This window comes from Oryctolagus cuniculus, chromosome 5 (genome assembly GCF_051225735.1).
Source record: "Oryctolagus cuniculus isolate XC-2025 breed Fujian yellow rabbit chromosome 5, ASM5122573v1, whole genome shotgun sequence".
NCBI lineage: Eukaryota > Metazoa > Chordata > Mammalia > Lagomorpha > Leporidae > Oryctolagus > Oryctolagus cuniculus.
In genome coordinates this window covers 83,372,902-83,393,826 of record NC_142871.1, presented here as the reverse complement: position 1 = coordinate 83,393,826, position 20,925 = coordinate 83,372,902, and the positions used below count along the sequence as shown (strand labels likewise).

The following is a 20,925-nucleotide window of genomic DNA, read 5'->3' as shown; positions in this document are numbered from 1 at the left end:
GCTGCAATAGGCTAAGCCTCCGCCTGCAGTGCCGGCATCCCATATGGGCACCGCTTCGAGACCTGGCTGCTCACCTTCCTATCCGGCTCTCTGCTGTGGCCTGGGAAAGCAGTAGAAGATGGCCCAAGTCCTTGGGCCCCTGCACCCGCATGGGAGACCCAGAAGATGCTCCTGGCTCCTGGCTTCAGATTGGCCCAGCTCCGGCTATTGTGGCCATTTGGGGAGTGAACCAGCAGATGGAAGACCTCTCTCTCTGTCTCTTCCTCTCTGCCTGTAATTCTACCTCTCAAATAAATAAATAAAATCTTTATTTAAAAAAAAAAAGATATGTCTAAAACTACTACAAAAAATAAAAAATAAAAGCCAGTCAGATTTAAGAACATCTACAGATACAAAGGAGGGTAAATACAAAGAGAACCACAAGTAGCAATGCAACAGTGAAACTGTTAAAAAATAAAATAGAACACCCTACCATCAAAAAAGCAGTAATACAGCTGGCTTCTGACAGAAATGGATTATGGAATGGTATCTTCAAAGTGCTAAAAAAAAAAAAAAGTAACTGCCAAACACCAGGTTTTTATGCCTAGCAGAAACACACTTCAGAATGACATAAAAAAAAAGACATTTTTCACAAGAACACTAAAAGAATGTGTCACAGGAAACCCACATTAAAGGAAAAATCATAGGAGTGCTTCAGTTAGAAGAAAAATGACTACAAGTGAAACCACAAAAACAGATGAAAGATGAAAAGAACACCAAGAAAGCATATATCTCATGAATATTATTTATATGTATAAAATAATAATAATGTCTTAAAGGGTTTAAAACATATAGAGAATTAAAACATACAGAATCAAAAAAGGCAGGAAGAGGTAAATGAAACCAAAGGTTCTAAGATTCCTGTATTGTCTAAAAAGAATGCTCATCTTGGCTGTCTTTCTCTTAATATTGCTGGAGTTCATTTGGAACTATAGCAATTTAATGGCACTTGATAATATAAAAGGGTCTTCTTTAATGTTCATTCCATTGAAAAAAACAAAAACAATAATTCACTCTTTTAAACTTTGACAGAATCAAACATTGTATCACAATTCAATGCATTTAGGTATTATGTTCCTGATTAATATTGCTCTTAAAAAATATAATTGCAATCACTTATAAAAATAATGTCACAGAGGGTAATCATCTAGATTTTATGGTATTGCTATTTATTCAACTTTCCTTAAAATAAGATTGTTATTTTTCTAGGTATGTGATTCAGTAATTTCAGATATCTCAATCTAAGGAATAATAATCAGATTTAAATAATAATTATATTCAAAAAGTCAGTCATTTTTAAAACTGTTTCCCTATTTCAAAGTTATTATAATTTTCAGTGGCCTTACTCTTGAAGTTGGAAATGTATAAGTACAAATAAAACAATGTTTTTCAAAAAGGAACTTCTTTTAAAAACCCAAACTAGCTGTATTACCTGATCCACATAAAACATTGAAGGCGTTTTCTTCCCTGCCTCTGCCTCCTGATACATGAGCTGTGGTGACTGCACTTCTTTTCCTCTACACTTGCCCTAACCTTCCTCTTTGGCTTACACCAAACACTATGTGCATACTTTTCCTTTTAACAGCTCTCCTGTCCCCCCAAAAAAGGCCATAAACTCTAATATTTTCATTGTCTTTTATATCTAGAAGACCAATTAAGCTTGGCTGGAGAGGAAGTGAGAGTCTTCATAGTCAACTTTATAGAAAGTATGAAAATACCACTATATTGGTACTAGGAAGAGCAAGATTCATATGTAAAATTACTGTAACGGTGACATTTGTAAAGTAATGGTAAAAATCCTCACTAGATATTGAGAGGCAACTTCATCATATTTTATAAAGAAATAATAAATTCTCAATCTAATAATGTCTAGGAGTTGATTTACCTCAGAAACAGAACCAGATGCATTCACCTAATTGCAGTTTTCCTCTTCAAAAAGACAGGCTCGAGACTGTCGAGAATCTTTAGATAGCTAGAATAGGGTCTACAGCCATACACCCTGCACGTGCCCAATCTCATCTGGTCTCGGAAGCCAGAATGGAGGCCATCCAGACTCCAGTTCAAATACCAGCTGTTCCATTTCTGATCCAGCTCCCTGCTGATGACCCTGGGAAAGCAGCGGAAAATGGCCCAAGTTCTTGGGTGCCTGCACCCAAGTAGCAGTGCAGCCCTGGCCTTTGCAGCCACTGGAGAGTGAACCAGTGGATAGAAGATCTGTCTCTCCCTCACTCTCTCTCTGTAATTCTGACTTTCAAATAAATAAAAGAATAGAAAGAAAGTACTCAAAAATGTTCCTTCAAGAAAATAAAGAGAGATAGAGAGAGCAAAGCAAGCCAGAATGAAACAACTCTATAAACCTAGCTAAAGAAACACAGTCAACATTCCATTTTCATCACTCTCAATAAGCTTGCAGAAGACAAAGACTATTATACATTTTTTTTTAGCATTACCAGTTTTAACCGTTCTTTTCTCCTTTTGCCAAAGGAAGTACTCGACCCAGGTTCCGATTCCTTTTTTCCATCCTCTTCCTCATCTTCATCTTCATCATCTTCAAAACACCAATCTGGCAATAGAGGTGGGGGTGGTGCTTCTTCTATATCACCATAACGACGAAAAAGTTCCTTCAAATAATCCTCCTTATAGATTCCTGGTGGTCTGGCTTGGGCAAAAGTAGCAACTGCTGCTTCGATACTATGGAAAACAAAGAGCATGCAATTTCTTCCTCCATTTATGTGTTTGTCAAAATATATTTATTACACTGAAGGAGCGATAGAAAGTATAATTCAGGTTTATAAAATGGACAAACTATGCTTCTCAATCTCAAGGCAATCAATCTTTGAAGGGATAAATTCATTCTCAAACAATTTTAACATGACATAGACTGGTAATTCGTAAACTGCCACAGGTATATAGCAGAAAACGGATAGGATCCGTGAAGGAGAATTCAAAGCCTTAAAAGAACAGGTTTTTTTGTTTGTTTTGTTTTCGGGTTTTTTTGGTTTTGCAGGAACTTCCAACAGACCCAGGCACTAAAGTCATCTGGGCCAGGCTAAGCATCGGCTGAGAATGACACAGAGACCTGGGTTACTATATACCACATCTCAGGGCTAGAAAGGGCATGCAGCTGGTACTGTAAAACAGCAAGCTAAACTGCCACCTGCCAACACTGGCATCCCATATGAGTCCTGGCTGCTCCACTTCCAATCCAAGTACTTGAGCCCTGCCACCCACATGGCAGACTTGAATGGAATTCCAGGCTCCTGGCTTCTTAAGCCATTGCAGCCATTTGGGGACCGAACTTGCAGATGTAAGATCTCTGTTTCTCTCTCTACTCCGCCTTTCAAATAAGTAAGGAGAGAGAGAGAGAAACAGAGAGTGGACAGACAGGCAAACATACACTAAGGACACACAAACTGGAAGATGTATGATCATATGTTGACTCCAGCTTATTATATCCAGAAAGGAGCTACTGTGTACAAGCCTTGGTAAACATAAACAATGACCCACAGTCAATTAAAAAACTTAGTAATGTCCCATTTTCTCAGGAATTTTAAGGTTATAATTTCCCAGGATCTAAAAATGCACTTCACAAAATGCTAAGTAGGATCATGCTGACTAGTTTATATAGAGTAACCTCATCCCCAAAATACTTCTGTGTATCTCATTATAAGCTTTGCTTTGTTCTCAATGGTTATTTAAAAAAAAAAAAAAAGACACTATTAAAATGGAAATGAACAGCACTAGTGACTTCCAAAGCTGAATACAAATACAAAATACTGGGAGAATTTGTCTGACAATTCTGGACAATGTGAAAAAAATTTCAGACAGTAAAGGACTCTTTAAGCACACGAAAGAAGTGCTACCTAATACAAAACCCCAGTATCAGCGTTCTAAAGACCATATCTAAAATGAAAACCATCATATTAATTATGAATTCACCAAGAACTTGGCAATATTATAGGGCAGGTGTTTGGCCTAGCAGTTAAGACACTGGTTGGCACATCCACGTCCCATATCACTGTGCCTGGGTTCAGTCCTGGCTCCTCTCCTCATTCACCCTCCTGCTAATGTGCTCCCTGGGATGCAGCAGATGACGGCTCAAGTTGCTGGGTCCCTGCCACCCATATGAGAGATCTGGACTGAGTTCCCAGTCTTCAGCTTCAACCAGACCCTGTTCCAACTGCTGTGGGCATTTGGGAAGTAAACCAGCAGGCAGGAGTTTGTTCTCTCTCTCTCTCTCTCTCTCAGTCTCTATTTATCAAATAAATAATTTTAAAATTATAAAATTATCTTTTAAAACAATATAAGGGGCCAGCACTGTGGTGCAGTGGGTTAACGCCCTGGCCTGAAGCACTGGCATCCCATATGGGCACCAGTCCAAGTCTCAGATGCTCCACTTTTGATCCAGCTCTCTGCTATGGCCTGGGAAAGCAGTGGAAGATGGCCCAAGTCCTTGGGCCCTTGCACCTGCATGGGAGACCCAGAAGAAGCACCTGGCTCCTGGCTTTGGATCTGCACAGTTTCGGCCATTGCGGCCAGTTGGGGAGTGAACCATCAGATGGAAGACCTCTCTCTCTCTCTCTCTCTGCCTCTCCTCTCTCTGTAACTCAGACTTTCAAATAAATAAATAAATCTTTAAAAATAAAAAAACAATATAAAATGCTAAAACTACAACATCAGTAAATTTTTTAACAATTACTAAACATATGTTCTTCCATTATAACAAGATACAAATACCTCCAATCCATTTTCTCCACCAAAAAGGCACATATGAGGAAGCCAGTACGATTGAAACCATGGGTGCAATGAACGCCTAGAAAATAAAGCAGCTTTGGTTTAAAATTGATAAATCATTGAAAGGCCACATTTTACCTTAAAATCCCAAACTGCAGTCAAAACATTTCAATCATCTTATAAAATAATCACATTTTTTAATCTCGAAACAGCTTCTCATAGTTTAGTAACTTGTCAGTTTAACTTGTTTAGAATCTAATATTACTAGCTAGAAGTTTAAATGTAATGTATTGGTTTATCGGTTAAAAACTCTCAACTGTCTAAAGATTTCTCTTTAAGTTTTAACTTAAAGATTCCAAGCATTTCAAATAAGAAGGTATTTCACCAAAGTCACAACTCAAAAGGACACACACATAAATACTTCTAATCCACAAGCTCTGCATAAATTTTCCAGTCCTCCCTATAAACAAAGGCACATACTGGCAACTTAGTCTAATCACATTTTTTAAAATCCAGGAGCAGGTATTTGGAGTGGCAGTTAAGATGCCCATATCCCATACTGGAATTTCTAGATTCCCAGCTCCAGCTCCTGATTCCAGCTTCCCACAGTGCAGACCTGAAAGGCAGCAGGTGACAGCTTAAGTGAGTAGATCCTTGCCACCACAGGGGGGATCTAAATTGTGTTCCTGCTCCCCATTTTAACCCTAGATCAACCCTGGCTTGGCCCTGGTCACTGTAGGCATTTGGGTAGTAAACCAATGAATTGGAGATCTCTCTCTCCTACTCTCCTTTTCCCTCTTTTTCTTTCTGCCTCTCTAATTATAAATGAATGAATGAATGAATGAATGAATCCAGAAACTAAAGCAGAACAAAAAAGGAATGGAAGCATCAATTCCTCTAAGGGTGGATACTAATTGAATATAATCAACCACAGCGACTGGCTACATATTAATTGAAGGGTATATAGTGCAATAAAAATAAAACTACTCAACAGTTCTCAAGAAACCAAAAGACTATATCTTTACACTAGCTTATAATTTTTCAAGTAAATGTTTATGGGCAGGCATTTGGCAGTTAAGATGCTGTTTGAGACACCCACTCCCAATATCAGAGTCCTGCCTCTGCTTCCAAGTCCAGCTTCCTGTCAATGCATACACTGGAAGGCAGCAGATGACTGCTCAAGTACTTGGGTCCCTGCCAGCCACACAAGAGACCAAGAATGACTTCCTGGCTCCTGGTTTCAGCCTAGCCTAGTCACAGCTTTTGCAAGCATTTCAGTAATCAACCAATGAGATACCTCCCTCTCCACCCCACCCCCGCATGTGTTCTCTGTCACTTTGCCTTTCAAATAAATAAATAAACTTTAAAAATAAAATTGGGGGGCGGGGTTCTAGTCCCGGCTGCTCCTCTTCCAGTCCAGCTCCCTGCTGTGGCCCGGGAGTACAGTGGAGGATGGCCCAAGTGCTTGGGTCCTGCACCCACCCGCATGGGAGACCAGGAGGAAGCACCTGGCTCCTGGCTTCGGATCGGTGCAGTGCTGGCTGCTACAGCCATTTGGGGAGCGAACCAATGGAAGGAAGACCTTTCTCTCTGTCTCTTTCTCTCACTGTCTAACTCTATCTGTCAAATAAAAACAATAAATAAAATAAAAATAAATAAAATTGGGGGGGGGGGGCTGGCGCCATTGTACAGTAGGTTAATCCTCTGCTCACGGTACTGGCATCCCATATGGTGCCAGTTCTAGTCCCAGATGCTCCTCTTCCAATCCAGCTCTCTGCTATGGCCTGGGAAAGCAGAAGATGGCCCAAGTCTTTGGGCCTCTGCACCTGCATGGGAGACCAGGAGGAAGCATCTGAGCTCCTGGCTTCTGATCAGCACAGCTCCAGCCATTGTGGCCATCTGGGGAGTGAACCAATGGAAGGAAGACCTCTCTCTCTGTCTCTCCCTCTCACTGTCTATAACTCTACCTCTCAAATAAATAAATAAAATCTTTAAAAAAAAAAGGGGGGGGGGAGTTATGCCTTGCCACTGTCTCATAAAATATAAAATAAAATAAGGGGGGGCCAGCACTGTGGTATAGCAGGTAAAGCTACCGCCTAAAGTGCCAGCATCCCATATGGGCACCAGTTCAAGTCCAAGCTGCTCCACTTCCAATCCAGCTCTGTGCTATGGCCTGGGAAAGCAGCAGAAGATGGCCCAAGTCCTTGGGATGCTACCCCAAGGAGGGAGACCTGGAAGAAGCTCCTGGCTCCTGGCTTCTGATCAGCACAGCTCCGGCCATTGCGGCCATCTGGGGAGTGAACCAGGTGATGGAAGACTTCTCTCTCTCTGCCTCTGCCTCTCTGTAATTCTGCCTTTCAAATAAATAAAGAAATCTTCAAAATAAATAAATTAGGAGCCTGCACTGTGGTACAGTGGGTTAAGCTGCAGTTTATGATGCCAGCATCCCATATCAGCGTTCTACTTGGAGTCCAGGATACTCCACTTCTGATCCAGCTTCCTGCTAATGCTCCAGGGAAAGCAGCAGAAAACAGACCAAGTACTTGGGCCCCTGCCGCCCTTGTGGATACCATGATGGGGTTTTTTGGCTCCTGGCATCAGTTTAGCAATAGCCAAGGCCATTGCAGTCATCTGCGGAGTGAACCAGCAGATGGAAGATCTCTCTCTCCCTCTCCCTCTCTCTCTCACTTTATCTTTCAAATAAACTTATAAAAAAATTCTCTTTAAAAATCAACAGGGTCAGCCACAGAAAATATTCACAATAAATATATCTGGCAAAGGATTTTTATCAAGAACATATAAATAATACTTGGCACTCAGTAAGACAACCTAGTTGTTTTAAAAAGTTAGCAAAATATTTGAACAGAGGCTTTACAAAAAATAACATATATGCAAGGCCAAAAAATACATGAAGAGATGTTTAACATCTTTAATTATCAGGAAAAGGCTAATTAAAACCACAATGGCATCCTACCATTACACATTAGAATGGCTAAAATTTAAAAAACTGACCATATCAGGAGTTTGTGATGAAAATAGCACAGGCACTTCAGAGAACAATTTGGTGGTTTATTTAAAAGTTAGATATACACTTGCATTAAGTGACCCAGATATTCTAATCCTAGTTATTTACTCAAAAAAATAAAACCACGTATCTATACTTAGGCTTGTACTTAACGATGAATGACCACAGCAACAAAAAGACAAATGTCCCCACCAACTTTAATGGTAACAGCCCAAAACTGCAAATATCCCAAACGTTCATCACAGGTAAATGAGTAAGAACAGGTGCTATAGTCATAGAGTGAATACTACTCATAGATAAAGAGTGGAACACAGTACAGCAACTAACTTTATCAAAAATCAATGTTATCAATTTGACACAAAAAATACCAATGAAACATCACTTTCATCTTGTTTCCGTATTAAAGTAAGATTTCTTTACAAAAAAAAGCTTTCTGCAAATAAAAAAAAATTTGAAAATTACTATCAACTGAACCAAATCACTTATTTCTATATAAACAGTGTAATTAAATGATCACTAATTTTTAACTTATTTTTTTTGTGTGTGAGACAGAGATAGAATATGAGAGATCCTCCCCTGTTTCACTCCCCAAATGCCCACAACAGCTGAACCTTCATCATTGCCTTTCAAGAGTCTGCATCAGCAGAAAGCTGGAGTCAGGAGCCAGAGCCAGGAATTGAACCAGAGTACTCCAATTTGGGACATAGGTATTTTAAATATCACTCTGAACACCCATCTCAATCACTAACATTTAGAATAAAAACTTTAGTTAATGAACAACCTCAAGAAAGGATACAAAGGAACACAGACTTATAATAAGCTATGAAAATGTAAACACATGTATAAAAAGGACATGTGGCAAACTATTAATAAGTCAGAATGGTCAGAGCATAGGGTGTGATAAGGCAGTAATGCTAAATGTAGCTTAAGAAAATGAAGAGGGGCAAAAAAAATCTTGTTGGGTTAAGGGGTAATCATACTGTACTGTGACTTTTTGCCCCTTTTGCATGTTAGTAAATTTGCGTGCCTTTCTCTTGTTTAATCTGTCAGTTTATTCCAATGAATCTTCAGAGATTAAAGGGGAAATTTTCCTTCCAAGGTAGAAATATCTGTCAAGATTGAGAGAAAAAGACAACTGTAAAAGGGGTCTGTGGATGTGCACAGCATTGCCGAGAAAAGATACGTAAAGTAAGAGAAGGAAACTTAGCAATGGAATTGAAGGGGAAAAAATCCATCTTTCAGGAACTAGCAGCAGGGGGTGGGGGGAGAAATCATCAAAAAGATGGAGAATGGGCTTAAGAGAACAGAAAACACAGTCACCAAGAAAAGAGGAAGTGTCCACATCTGTGTTTCAACTGTTGAAATGTCGCATAATGATCACAACTGAAAGCCACAGTGCTCAGGGAGGACTCCAGAGTGCAATGAAGTGAACCGGAATAAACGGGACCCGTTCTTACAAAGCCAGCTGAGGAATGGAAGCAGGGCAGCAAATCAAAAGGAAAGTGTGAGGTGCTGTAGCTTTTAGGGAGGAAAGGACGTGCTGTTTACCAAGAGAGGCCTAGGCAATATTTACGGGTAAGGAGGAAGTCCTAATTAAATCACAATGGTTGGCAATAAGAGAAATGATAGAACTGAAATGAAGTTTGAAGGGACGAGTTGAAAAACAGAAACCAGCTTTGAAGAGAAAAATACTCCTTACAACAGTGATCATAAAATTTTATAAACTCCATTATCTCTGTTGTTTTAAAAGAGGCACCTCAAAAAAAATCACACAAAGGTGTTTACTGAATGCAGATTTATTTCAATATGTACCTTAACCCAAAATGTAAATGTCCCTTCTACCTTATATTTCAAATCAATTTTTTTTAATATTTATTTTATTTATTTGAAAGAGTTACAGAGAGAAGCAGAGCCAGAGAGTCCTCCATTCCACTGGTTCACTCCCAAATGACCCCAATGGCCAGAGCTGAGCTAATCTGAAGCCAGGAGCCAGGAGCTTCCTCTGGGTCTCCTGCTAGTGGGCACAGGGGCCCAAGGACCTAAGCCATCCTCCACTGCTTTCCCAGGCCATAGCAGAGAGCTGGACTGGAAGAGGAGCTGCCGGGACTCGAACCGGTGCCCACATGGGATGCCAGCGCTGCAGGCTGGGACTCTAACCCATTATGTCACAGTGCTGGCCCCTCAAATCAATTTAAGCAACAAATATTTCAACTTATGATGTTTCTCACCTAAAACACAACTGCTTCGTATCCAAATTTTTACTCAAGCAAGATGAACTTTTCATGAAAAGGAAAGAATTGCCAGTTAAGTAATAAGTCATGTTAAAGCACGTAATTTAAGCAAGTGAAGCAGGCATTCAGCCCAGCAGTTAAGACACCAGGATGGAACACTGTCATCTCATATTAGGGTGCCTAGGTTTGAGTCTTTGCTCTGCTCCCAATTCCAGCTTCCTGCTAATGTACACCCTGGGAGGCAGCAAGTGATGGTTCAAGTAGTTGAGTCCCTTCCACCCATGTGGGAGACCCAGACTGATTTCTCTGCTCCTGGTTTTAGTCTCAGCTCTTCTGGCATTTGGGGTGTGAGCTACTAAATGGCAGTTCTAGCCCTCTCTGTCTCTCAACAAATATCCAAAACTTTTTAAAAGATTGATTTATTTGAAAGGCAGAATTAGAGAGAGGAAGAGACAGAAAGAGATTGTCCATCTGCTGGTTCACTTCCCAAACAGCCACAACAGCCAGGGCTGGAATGAATCCAAGCCAGGAGCCCAAACTCCACCAGGTCTCCCACATGGATGACAGAGGCCCAAGCACTTGGCCATCTTCCACTGCTTTTCCAGGCACATTAGCAGGGAGGTGGATCAGAAGCAGAATGGCAGAGACGCAAATCAGAGCTCACACAGAAAGCAGCATCGCAGGCGGCAAGCTCAATCTGCTATGCCACAATGCTGGCCCGTGCAAATATTTTTTAAGCAAAGTACAAATTCTGTTAATACTCCATAATATGAAGATACATGAAGTTTTACTCTTATTGTTCAATTATACTTCAAAATATTAATGGATGACTTGATTCTTAATGTAAAATAAGGGCTATAAACTTAGGAAACGTTCATCAAAACAAATTCTACAGAAAAATGTGAAAGACTCCATATTTGATATTAAAAAGTAATACAAGCTTAGGTATATCTCCAATGTTTAAAAAAAAAAGGTATTTAGTTTTCTTCATTTCATTATGAGAATGGGTCCACCTAGTGGCAAATAAAACAGTTCATATCTGAAGATCAGTTCATTTATCTATTTCAAGGGAAATTTTTATTCAGATCTGTCTTCAATTTCTAGGTGAACCAATATAATGAAATAAATTTATATGACATTTAAAGTAAAATTAAAAGACACCAGGACAAGCACTGTGGTGCAGCAGGTTAAGCTGCTGCCACCTGCAATGCCAACATCTCATTCAGAAATGCTGGTTAAACTCCTGGCTGCTCTGGTTCCAATCTAGCTCCTTATTAATGCACCTGGGAAAGCAGAATGGTCCAGGGTGGGTGCCCCTGCCACCTACGTGGGAGATCCAGATATAGTTCTAGGCTCCTGGCTTCAGCCTGGACCAGCCCTGACCATAGTGGGCATTTGTGGAGTAAACCAGTGGATGGAAGATCTCTTTCTCTGTCTCTTCCTCTTTCTCACTCCACCTTTCAAATATATAAAAATAGTTCTTTAAAAAAGAAAAGAGGGATGAGATACAACTATACAAATACACATACGATATATGTAAGTATAAACTACAAGAGATGGCTTATAAAGAGCTAATGGCAATGTACCTTTTTTCAATACAGCCTGGTATCAAAATTTTTAATTTTTTTAAGAATTTATTTATTTATTTGAGAGGTAGAGACAGAAACGTCTTCCTTCTGCTGGTTCACTCCCAAATGGCCACAATGGCCGGAGGCAGGCCTATCCGAAGCCAGGAGCCAGGAGCTTCTTCCATGTCTCCCATGTAGGTGCAGGGGCCCAAGGACTTGGGCCATCTTCTACTGTTTTCCCAGGCCATAAGAGAGAGCTGGATTGGAAGAGGAGCAGCTGGGTCTAGAACCAGCGCCCACATGGGATGCTGGCACCACAGGTAGAGGAATAACTTACTATCCCACAGTGCCAGCCCCAATGTTTTTAACTTCTCTCTCACTACCCAGATAAACTTTTAGAGCTAAAAAATTTAACTGATCAGTGTAAATCAGAGTCCCACAAGGGGACATACACAATGTACGGAGGGAGGTGATTTTGTTACAACTAAAGAGAAATCCGTAACACATGCAGGCCAGGGATACTTTTTTGAAAAAAAAAAAAAATGTATTTATTTATTTGAGAGGCAGAGCTACAGCCAGAGAAAGAGAGACACAGAGAGAGAGAGAGAGCAAGAGAGCGAGAGAGCACACAAAACATCTTCCATCCACTGGCTCACTCCCCAAATGGCTAGAATGGCAAGAGCTGGGTTAATCTGAAGCCAGGAGCCAGAACCTCCCTCCAAGTCTCCCAGGTGCAGGGGCCCAAGTGCTTGGGCCATCTTCCACTGCTTTTCCAGGTCATAGCAGAAAGCTGGATCAGAAGAAGAGCAGCCAGGACATGAACTGGTGCCCCGTGGACACTGGCAAGGCAGATGGAGGCTTCTCCTACTATGCCACAGTGCTGGCCAGGGATGCTTTCAAACATTTCAGTGCACAGAAAGGCCCCTCACCCAGTTCAGTCCAGAAGTGCCAAGGCCCAGACACTCAGGTCCAAAAAAACAATGACAGAGAAGAAACCGAATGAACAGTAAGAAGCTATTAAGGGGCTGGCGCTGCGGCTCACTAGGCTAATCCTCCGCCTTGCAGCACCCGCACACCAGGTTCTAGTCCCGGTCGGGGTGCCAGATTCTGTCCTGGTTGCCCCTCTTCCAGGTCAGCTCTCTGCTGTGGCCAGGGAGTGCAGTGGAGGATGACCCAAGAACTTGGGCCCTGCACCCCATGGGAGACCAGGAGAAGCACCTGGCTCCTGCCATCAGATCAGCGCAGTGTGCCAGCCGCAGCGCGCCAGCCGTGGCGGCCATTGGAGGGTGAACCAACGGCAAAGGAAGACCTTTCTCTCTCTCTCTCTCTCTCACTGTCTACTCTGCCTGTCAAAAAAACAAACAAACAAACAAAGCTATTAAGTGCCAAGTATCTTAAATATTTTTATTAAATCAAAGGAGATTTTTTTTTACCAAAATATAACATGCTCCTCGTGGAAATATATGCTCACATTCTGCCACACCTATGTGTAAACAGGTAACATCTAAAATAATTAGAGTTAAGAGTTATGCCATACATTTATTATACAATCTACCATTCAAAAAGAAGTTGGCTCTTTTCTAACATAAAACAGATTTTAAATTTTTCCACTCTACAAAAGCCTCACCCTTGGGACCAGCACTATGGCACAACAGGTTAAATTGCCACCTACAGTACCAGCATCCCACTTCCAATCCAGCTCCTTGCTTATATGCCAGAGAAAGTACTGGAAGATGGCTAGCATGTATGGGCCCCTGCCACCCACATGAGAGATCCTGGCTTTGGCCTGGCCTAGCCCCAACCATTGCAGCCATTTGGGAAGTAAACCACAGATGGAAGATCTCTCTCTGCCTCTCCCTCTCTCTCTGTAACTCTGCCATTCAAATAAGTAAGTTTCAAAACAAAGTTTACTCTCAAAACAGTTTATTTCTGCACATGCAAACAAATGCACACCAGCTCCATAATCTCTCTTCCTAATTATTATCTGAAATAAAGCTCTGAAAAATGATAAAGTATTTTGCTAAAACATTTAGGGACAAACAACCTGAGATGTGGCATTATACAGTATATTTTTCCCACTTAATGTGATTATATTCTTGTTTAACTGTAAAAATGATCATGTCTTTAATTATAGGCTACACTCAACACCAAGATTATCTCTAAAAACTATTTTCCACTTAAGGAACAAGATTTCATGGAGAAATAACTGATTCCAAGCCTGGAAAAGCATCTTTTGCCAGAAAACATGAAATTCATCAAACACTGATGGGGTAATACCAAAACCAATCTGCATTGGTTCCCACTGGCAGAGCACAGACCAACTTGCTCATCAAAATAAATATTAACTGCAATTAACTTAAATACATTAACTATATAAAATTCATGAGTACATGGACACTCCAAAAATAAAATGAATTAGTCACCACTGAAGACTGCTAAAATATCAACTCATTATTCTGAAATCAGGAAATAAAAGGAAACAATCAAATATTTAATTCAGTGGCCAGCATCACATTGTAGCAGATGGATCTGCCGCCTGAGACACCCACATCTCAAGTGGGCGCCGGTTCGAGTCCCAGCTGCTCCACTTCTAATCCAGCTCTCTGCTATGGCCTGAAAGCAGCAGAAGATGGCCTGAGTACTTGGACCTGTCATCCACATGAGAGACCCAGATGAAGCTCCTGCTCCTGGCTTCCACCTAGTGTAGCCCAAGCCTTTGGAGCCTGGGAAATGAACCAGCAGATCAAAGATCTCTCCCTCTATCTCTGTCTATCCCCCACTGTAACTCTTTCAAATGAATAAATAAATCTTTAAATATATATATTTAATTTGCTTTTCCAGTACAAACTGTACTTCAGGATAACCAAATTTTTGAGAAGGAATACTCTTTACCAAAGAATTCAAACTAATACACTAAAAAAAAAAATCACTATTCTGTAACCCCTAATGAAATACTGGTTCCAGGCAACAATCATCAATGGATGCTGAGATCATTAAGTCAAAGAGCACTTTATGGGGGCCGGAGCTGTGGCACAGCAGGTAAAGCCACCACCTGCAGTGCCAGCATCCCATATGGGCATCAGTTCGAGTCCCGGATGCTCCAAACAAGCAATCAAGCTTGAACGAACACTCAAAGTGGGACAACCAGGCATTATATGCTTTTGGTGAGTGTGAAAGGAAGTACACACTATCGACCATGAAGTATTCTTGTCTAAATAGTAAAACTGAATCCAGTTACATCTCTCGATTAAACTAATTAAAAGGACATTTAGGAGGTAAAGGAACAAGTTAACTGATACCATGAGGAAGCAGTCAGATAATCCAAAATGTGGAATGTTTTATAGGACAATAACCCAATTTCACCAATAAATTGGTGATGTCAAAAGAATAGAGAGGGGCGAGCCTATGATATGGCAGAGCAGGTTGAACTGCCCCTGTGACAACGTCTACAGCCCATATGAGTCTTAAAAACTAACTTAAAAAAGACATATTTGGGGCCGGCGCTGTGGCATACGGGTAAAGCTGCCACCTGCAGTGCTGGCATCCTAAATGGGCACCAGTTCTAGCCCCAGCTGCTCCACTTCTGATCCAGCTCTCTGCTATGGCCTGGGAAGGCAGTATATGATGGCCTAAGTCCTTGGGCCCCTGCACCACGTGGGAGACCAGGAAGAAGCTGCTAGCTCCTGGCTTTGGATCAGCACAGTTCCAGCCATTGTGGCCATCTGGGGAGTGAACCAGCAGATGGAAGACCTCTTTCTGTGTTTCTGCCTCTCTGAACCACTGCCTTTCAAATAAAATAAATGAATCTTTAAAAAGGAAAAAAAAAAAACATATTTCAGATATTTGAGGAAATCTAAAACTAGATTAGGTTTTGATGACATTAGGAACTCATAACTATTCTGTTTGGTATAATGATTACATAAAACCCAGAAATCTGGGGCCAACATTGTGGCACAGCCAGCAGGTTAAACCACCACCACAGATACTGGCATCCCGTTTTGAGTCAGGAATGCTCCACTTATGATTCAGCTCCCTGCAAATGCTCCCAGGAAAGCAGAGGGAAGTGGCTCAAAATGTTTGGGTCCTTGACACCCATGTAGGAGGGAGATCTGGATGGAGTTCCAGGTTCCTGGCTTCAGCCTGGCCCAGCTCCAGTCTTGCCGCCATTTGGGGAGTGAACCACCAGACAGAGAATAGATCTCTCTCCCTCGTTCTTACTCTCTACTTCTCTCTTTCTCCTTCTTTCTCTGTAACTATTGCTTTCAAATAAATACCTAGGGACTGGCATTGCGGTGTGGTGGGTAAAGCTGTCACCTGCAGTGCTGGCATCCCATATGGGCACCAGTTCAAGTCCCAGCTGCTCCTCTTCCAATCCAGCTCTCTGCTATGGCCTGGGAAAGCAGTACAAGATGGCCCAAGTCCTTGGGCCCCTGCACCCGCATGGGAGATATGGAAAAAAGCTCTTAGCTCTTGGCTTTGGATCGGCACAGCTCTGGCCATTGTGTCCATCTGGGGAGTGAACCAGTGGATGGTTCACTCTGTGATGGTTCTCTCTCTGTGTAACTCTGACTTTCAAGTAAATAAATAAATCTTTTAAAAAAATAAATAAGTAATAATTCTTTTAAAAAAAAAACATGTCAGTTAAACATGTATACTGAAACATCTTTGATGAAATGACAAGATATGTGTGATTTGCTATAAAACAGCCCCCCAAAAAATTTTTCTAAGAGGAGGAAGAGAATAAAATAAAATAAAAAAAAAAAAAAACCTCAGCAATGATAATTAATGAGGTTGGCTCATGTGTAACGCAGCTTCATTTTACAAATCTTACTATTTTGGGTATGTTTGAAAATTTTCATAATAAAATAAATTAGCGGGTACTGCCCCAGTAGAGAAAACATGTGGCAAATTGGTAACACCTGGCCCTAAGGGTTTCAGATGAAGGACTGCGAGGCTATAGTTCTTCCTACAAATCAGAAAAGTCTGTTTCAAAACCTTTCATTTCCACTCAGCCTACAGTATGAGCCCACATCCATGCACTACATCAAGTAATTTAAAGATGGCTTTTAAAACAGGAGAGCTGTGAAAATAAACCTGAGTTTCAGTTTCACACATCACAAAAGTTTCCATTTCATCACAAATATACTTTCAAAATAAAATGGGTGTACTGTCGATGAAAATTATTTCTCTGAAACTAAAAAATAATTAAAACAATGAAGAGTAGACCAGGATTTTCAGATCCTAAGACTACTTCAGCTTTACTGCATCTGTAGCGCCCCTGGTTTTGTCAGCAACCAGCCCAAGAAAGCTTCTGTCATGGTCATCAGGATACCACAATAGTTGCCAATTACACCCCAAACCCCAAAACTTGACAGGACCAAAGCAAATGTTTCCTCTTCAATCCACATGAATAAAATCTTCAATAGTAAAATAACACAAATAATAACATTATATATCCCAGGAGGTTCTATCATTTTCATAACCCATAAAACCCTCAATTTGGAAATATTTCCTATCAGTTCTGCCTGATGTTACAAGGGTGGACTTGTCTTCCTAAACCAGGAGTACAAATCTCTGTAAATCATGACATCTGATTCCAGATGTTAAGACTTCTTGAGTGCCATCCTTTGAATTCATCAAGCATATTTAGCATTGATGCCTCCAATGGCTTCTCAAATGAGAAAAGATCTATAAGTTGTTTTTAACTTCTGAAATAAAGAGCTCAATACTATTTTAGGCTATACAAGGACACTTCAAAAAGTTCATGGGAAATGGAATTAAACGATGTTTATTTGGGCACAAAAAATACTTTGAAATGCATGCAGTTTTGTCATAATGCACATTTTCTGTGAGCTTTTTTTTTAATACACCATTTTTAAGTGCATTTATTTCTAAAGTGATGCTGCAAAAACACTAGAGAAAGAGGAAATACACTTCCACTCCAAACCTGTACCCAGGTCATCTTCGCTCGGGTGGTTTATTCGCTCAACCACCCCACCTCCGTCTGGGGCCACAGCCACCTGGAAGGCCTCTTCCTGCCGCCCAGGATGTTGAGAGGACAGACGACGATTTTTGCCCTGCCCCCAATCTTTTACCACGTCTCACTCTCCTCCAGGCCACTTTCCCGCCCCTTCTATGAACCTTCTGAAGCCTTACTCCAGAATTAAATAGTGATTCTAATTTTAAAATATTTACTTTACTTAAAATGTATTGTTTAATATTTGGTATTTATATACTTGCAAGGCAGAGGACAAAGAGAGAAAGAGAGAGAGAAAACTTTCATCTGTTGGTTCACCTCCAAAATGGCCACAACAGCCAGGGTGGGGACAGGCTGAAGCCAGGAGTCAGGAACTCCATATCTGAGTCTTCCACATGAGTGGCAGGAACTCAAATACGTGAGCCACTGAATCCACTGATACCCAGGCACATTAATAGGGAGCTGGACTGGAAACAAAGTAACTGGGACTCCAACTGGTGCTCTGATATGGAATGCAGGCATCCCAAGGGGTAGCCTAATCTGCTGCTCTAATGCCCACCACAAAATTTATTATATGGTTGGATAAAGGTCTGAACATCATCTGTTAAAAAACTATCACCGGGGCCAGCGCTGTGGCGCAGCGGGCTATATCATACTAGCCTGAACCGCCAGCATCCCACATGGGCGCCAGTTCAAGACCCGGCTGCTCCACTTCTGATCCAGCTCTCTGCTAGAGAGCTCTCTGCTGTGGGAAAGCAGTAGAAGATGGCCCAAGTTCTTGGGCCCCTGCACCCATGTGGGAGACCAGGAAGAAGCTCCTGGCTCTTGGCTTCGGATCGGCGCAGCTCCAGCCATTGCGGCCATTTGGGGAGGAACCAGCGGAAGGAAGACCTTTCTCTCTGTCTCTCCCTCTCACTGTCTGTAACTCTATCTCTCAAATGAATAAATAAAATTTAAAAAAAAAAAAAAAACTATAACCTTCCTCTTCTGATTTTAAAAGCATCTCTTTCACCACCAGGAAGCCAATACTGGAATTTCCGTTGCTTTACCACACTTTAATAACTGATAAGAAAAAGCCTCTCATTATTTTTGCTTTTCCTATTTTTCTTGCTCAAATTTTGTTTTATTTGTCAAAAGATTTTTTTTTTTCTGTACTCAGTAAGTGTTTATTGGTTTACAGAAGACAGATTAACTTCACAGTAATTCTGCTAAAGACTCACCAGGATTGTGCTTGGAATTACATTAAAAATTTGGAATCATTGTGACAATCAGTAATTTCTTCCAGTCTTTATTTTAATCTTTAAATATACTTCCTTCATAAAGAACACCTACATTTCTTAGTAACTTTATTCCCTGGAGTCTTGTACTTCATTTAGTAGATACTGCTTAGGATTTACTCCAAGCTCTAGCCCTTATTAGCTGTGTGAATGACCAAGTCACTTACTCTCCCCAAGCCTCAATTTCTTATTATAATATCTACCTAGTAAGATTGCTATGAGACGATGTATGTATGGGAAAGAGTTTACATGGAGACAAACTAGCAGGGAAAAATGTTCAATAACTGTTAGCTAACATTTTAAGACTAGTAAGACCATTCTCCAAAAATATTTTCCAAGTAGTTATTGCTTGTTTGCAGGAAAGTTGCTGATGTTTCCACATTTATATTGTGTCCAAACTTAAGGGTACCTAAAAAATTCAGAGTTTATTTTGCTGCAAAAAAAAAAAAAAAAAAAAAAACTGAAATGGACATATATGGGGGGGTCTTCAAAAAGTTAATGGAAATATGTATTCTGAAGAAAACTGTGCTTGGATTTCAAAATCTCTGTGCAGAGGCCAGCACTAACGTTGCAGGTAAAGCCGCCACCTGCAATGCTGGTATTCTATATGGGCACTGGTTCAAGTCCAGGTTGTTACACTTCCAGTCCAGCTCCCTGCTAATGCACCTGGGAAAGCAACAAAAGATGGCCCAAGTGCTTTGGCACCTGCACCCATAGGAGACCCAGATGCAGTTCTAGGCTTCCGGCTTCAGCCTGCCTAGTCCTCCCGGCTATTGTGGTCATTTGGGGAGTGAACCAGCAGATGGAAGACCTCTCTGTCTCACCATCTCTCTGTGTAACTGACTTTCAAATAAATAAAACAAATGAAAAAAATTTTTTTTTCTGTGCACCAAATACTTACCTTTTACTAATCTGTTTTTAAAGATTTTTTTTTTCTTTGAAAGGTAGAGTTACAGTGAGAAGAGGAGAGACAGAGAGAGAGAGATTGATTGATTCTATCTGCTGGCTCACTCCCCAAATGGCTACAACAGCCAGGGCTGGGACAGGCTGAAGCCAGGAGCCAGGAACTTTATCCACATCTCCCACATGGGCACAGGGGCTCAAGTACATGGGCCATCTTCTGCTGCTCTTCCAAGTGTGTTAGCAGAAAGCTGGATAGGAAGTAAAGCAGCCAGAAATCAAATTTATACCAGTATTGGATGCCGGTGTTACAGGTGGTGGTGGCTTTACGTGCTATGCCTCAGTGCCGGCCCAATACTTCTCTTTTAATGCCATTTTCCCCACAAATTTTTGAAGTAACTTCACCTATACCCTGAACATTCTTACTACTATTAGTAATTTTTCAGTTACTTCTCTGAATGGCAAAAAACATTAGCTACTTAAAATCAAATACAGAAGAAATAAAAAATATATATATTAGAAAAAAGGTATTTAAATATTACAAAAAACTACTAAAAGATAAATGAATTGGAAACATTTTCAACAAACAGTTTATGTAAGAAGTTAATTTATTTAACCTAGCCAATAGAACAAAAAGAATAATTCAATAAACTATGATAAAACAAATGACTGGTTACACAGAAAACATTTAAACTGGATTCTCAACATAAACCATATGTTGGGGCCAGCAAGGCAGCTCAGCAGATTAAGCTGACACTTGCAACACTAGCATGCCACACTGGATTGAAGGTTTCAGTCTTGGCTGCTCCACTCCTGACCCAGCTAGCTGCTAAGGTGCCTGGGAAGACAAAGGAAGATGGCCCATGTACTAGGGTCTTGCCACCCATGTGGGAGACCAGGATGGAGTTCCATACTCTTAGATTCAGTTCAACCCAGACCCAGTCATTGTGGCCATTGGGTAGTGAACCAGCACATAGAAGGTCTTTCTCTCTCTCTTCCTCTCTTTCAAATAAATAAATGAATAAGTAAACCCTTAATAAATCATATGCCAACATAAAGGACAGAAAGAACAAAGAATCAAAGTTAAAATTAAATCTTAAAAATTTTAGAGGACCATTCCTAGCAGTATTATTTATAATAGCAAAAGAACTGAAAATAATTCAAATGTCAATTT

General features: G+C 40.8%; 1 protein-coding gene across 2 annotated transcripts in view; it reads right to left on the bottom strand.

Moving 5' to 3' along the window:
• Positions 1-20,925, bottom strand: part of RNGTT (RNA guanylyltransferase and 5'-phosphatase) — a 326,422-nt gene that overhangs the window by 280,840 nt on the left and 24,657 nt on the right. For both annotated transcript variants that reach the window (XM_002714574.6, XM_089332916.1), the window contains exons 5-6: positions 4,777-4,852; positions 2,490-2,730 (exon numbers count right to left, since the gene is read on the bottom strand). In XM_002714574.6, coding sequence (XP_002714620.1) covers positions 2,490-2,730; positions 4,777-4,852 — 317 coding nt within the window. The remainder of the gene's footprint in view (positions 1-2,489; positions 2,731-4,776; positions 4,853-20,925) is intronic.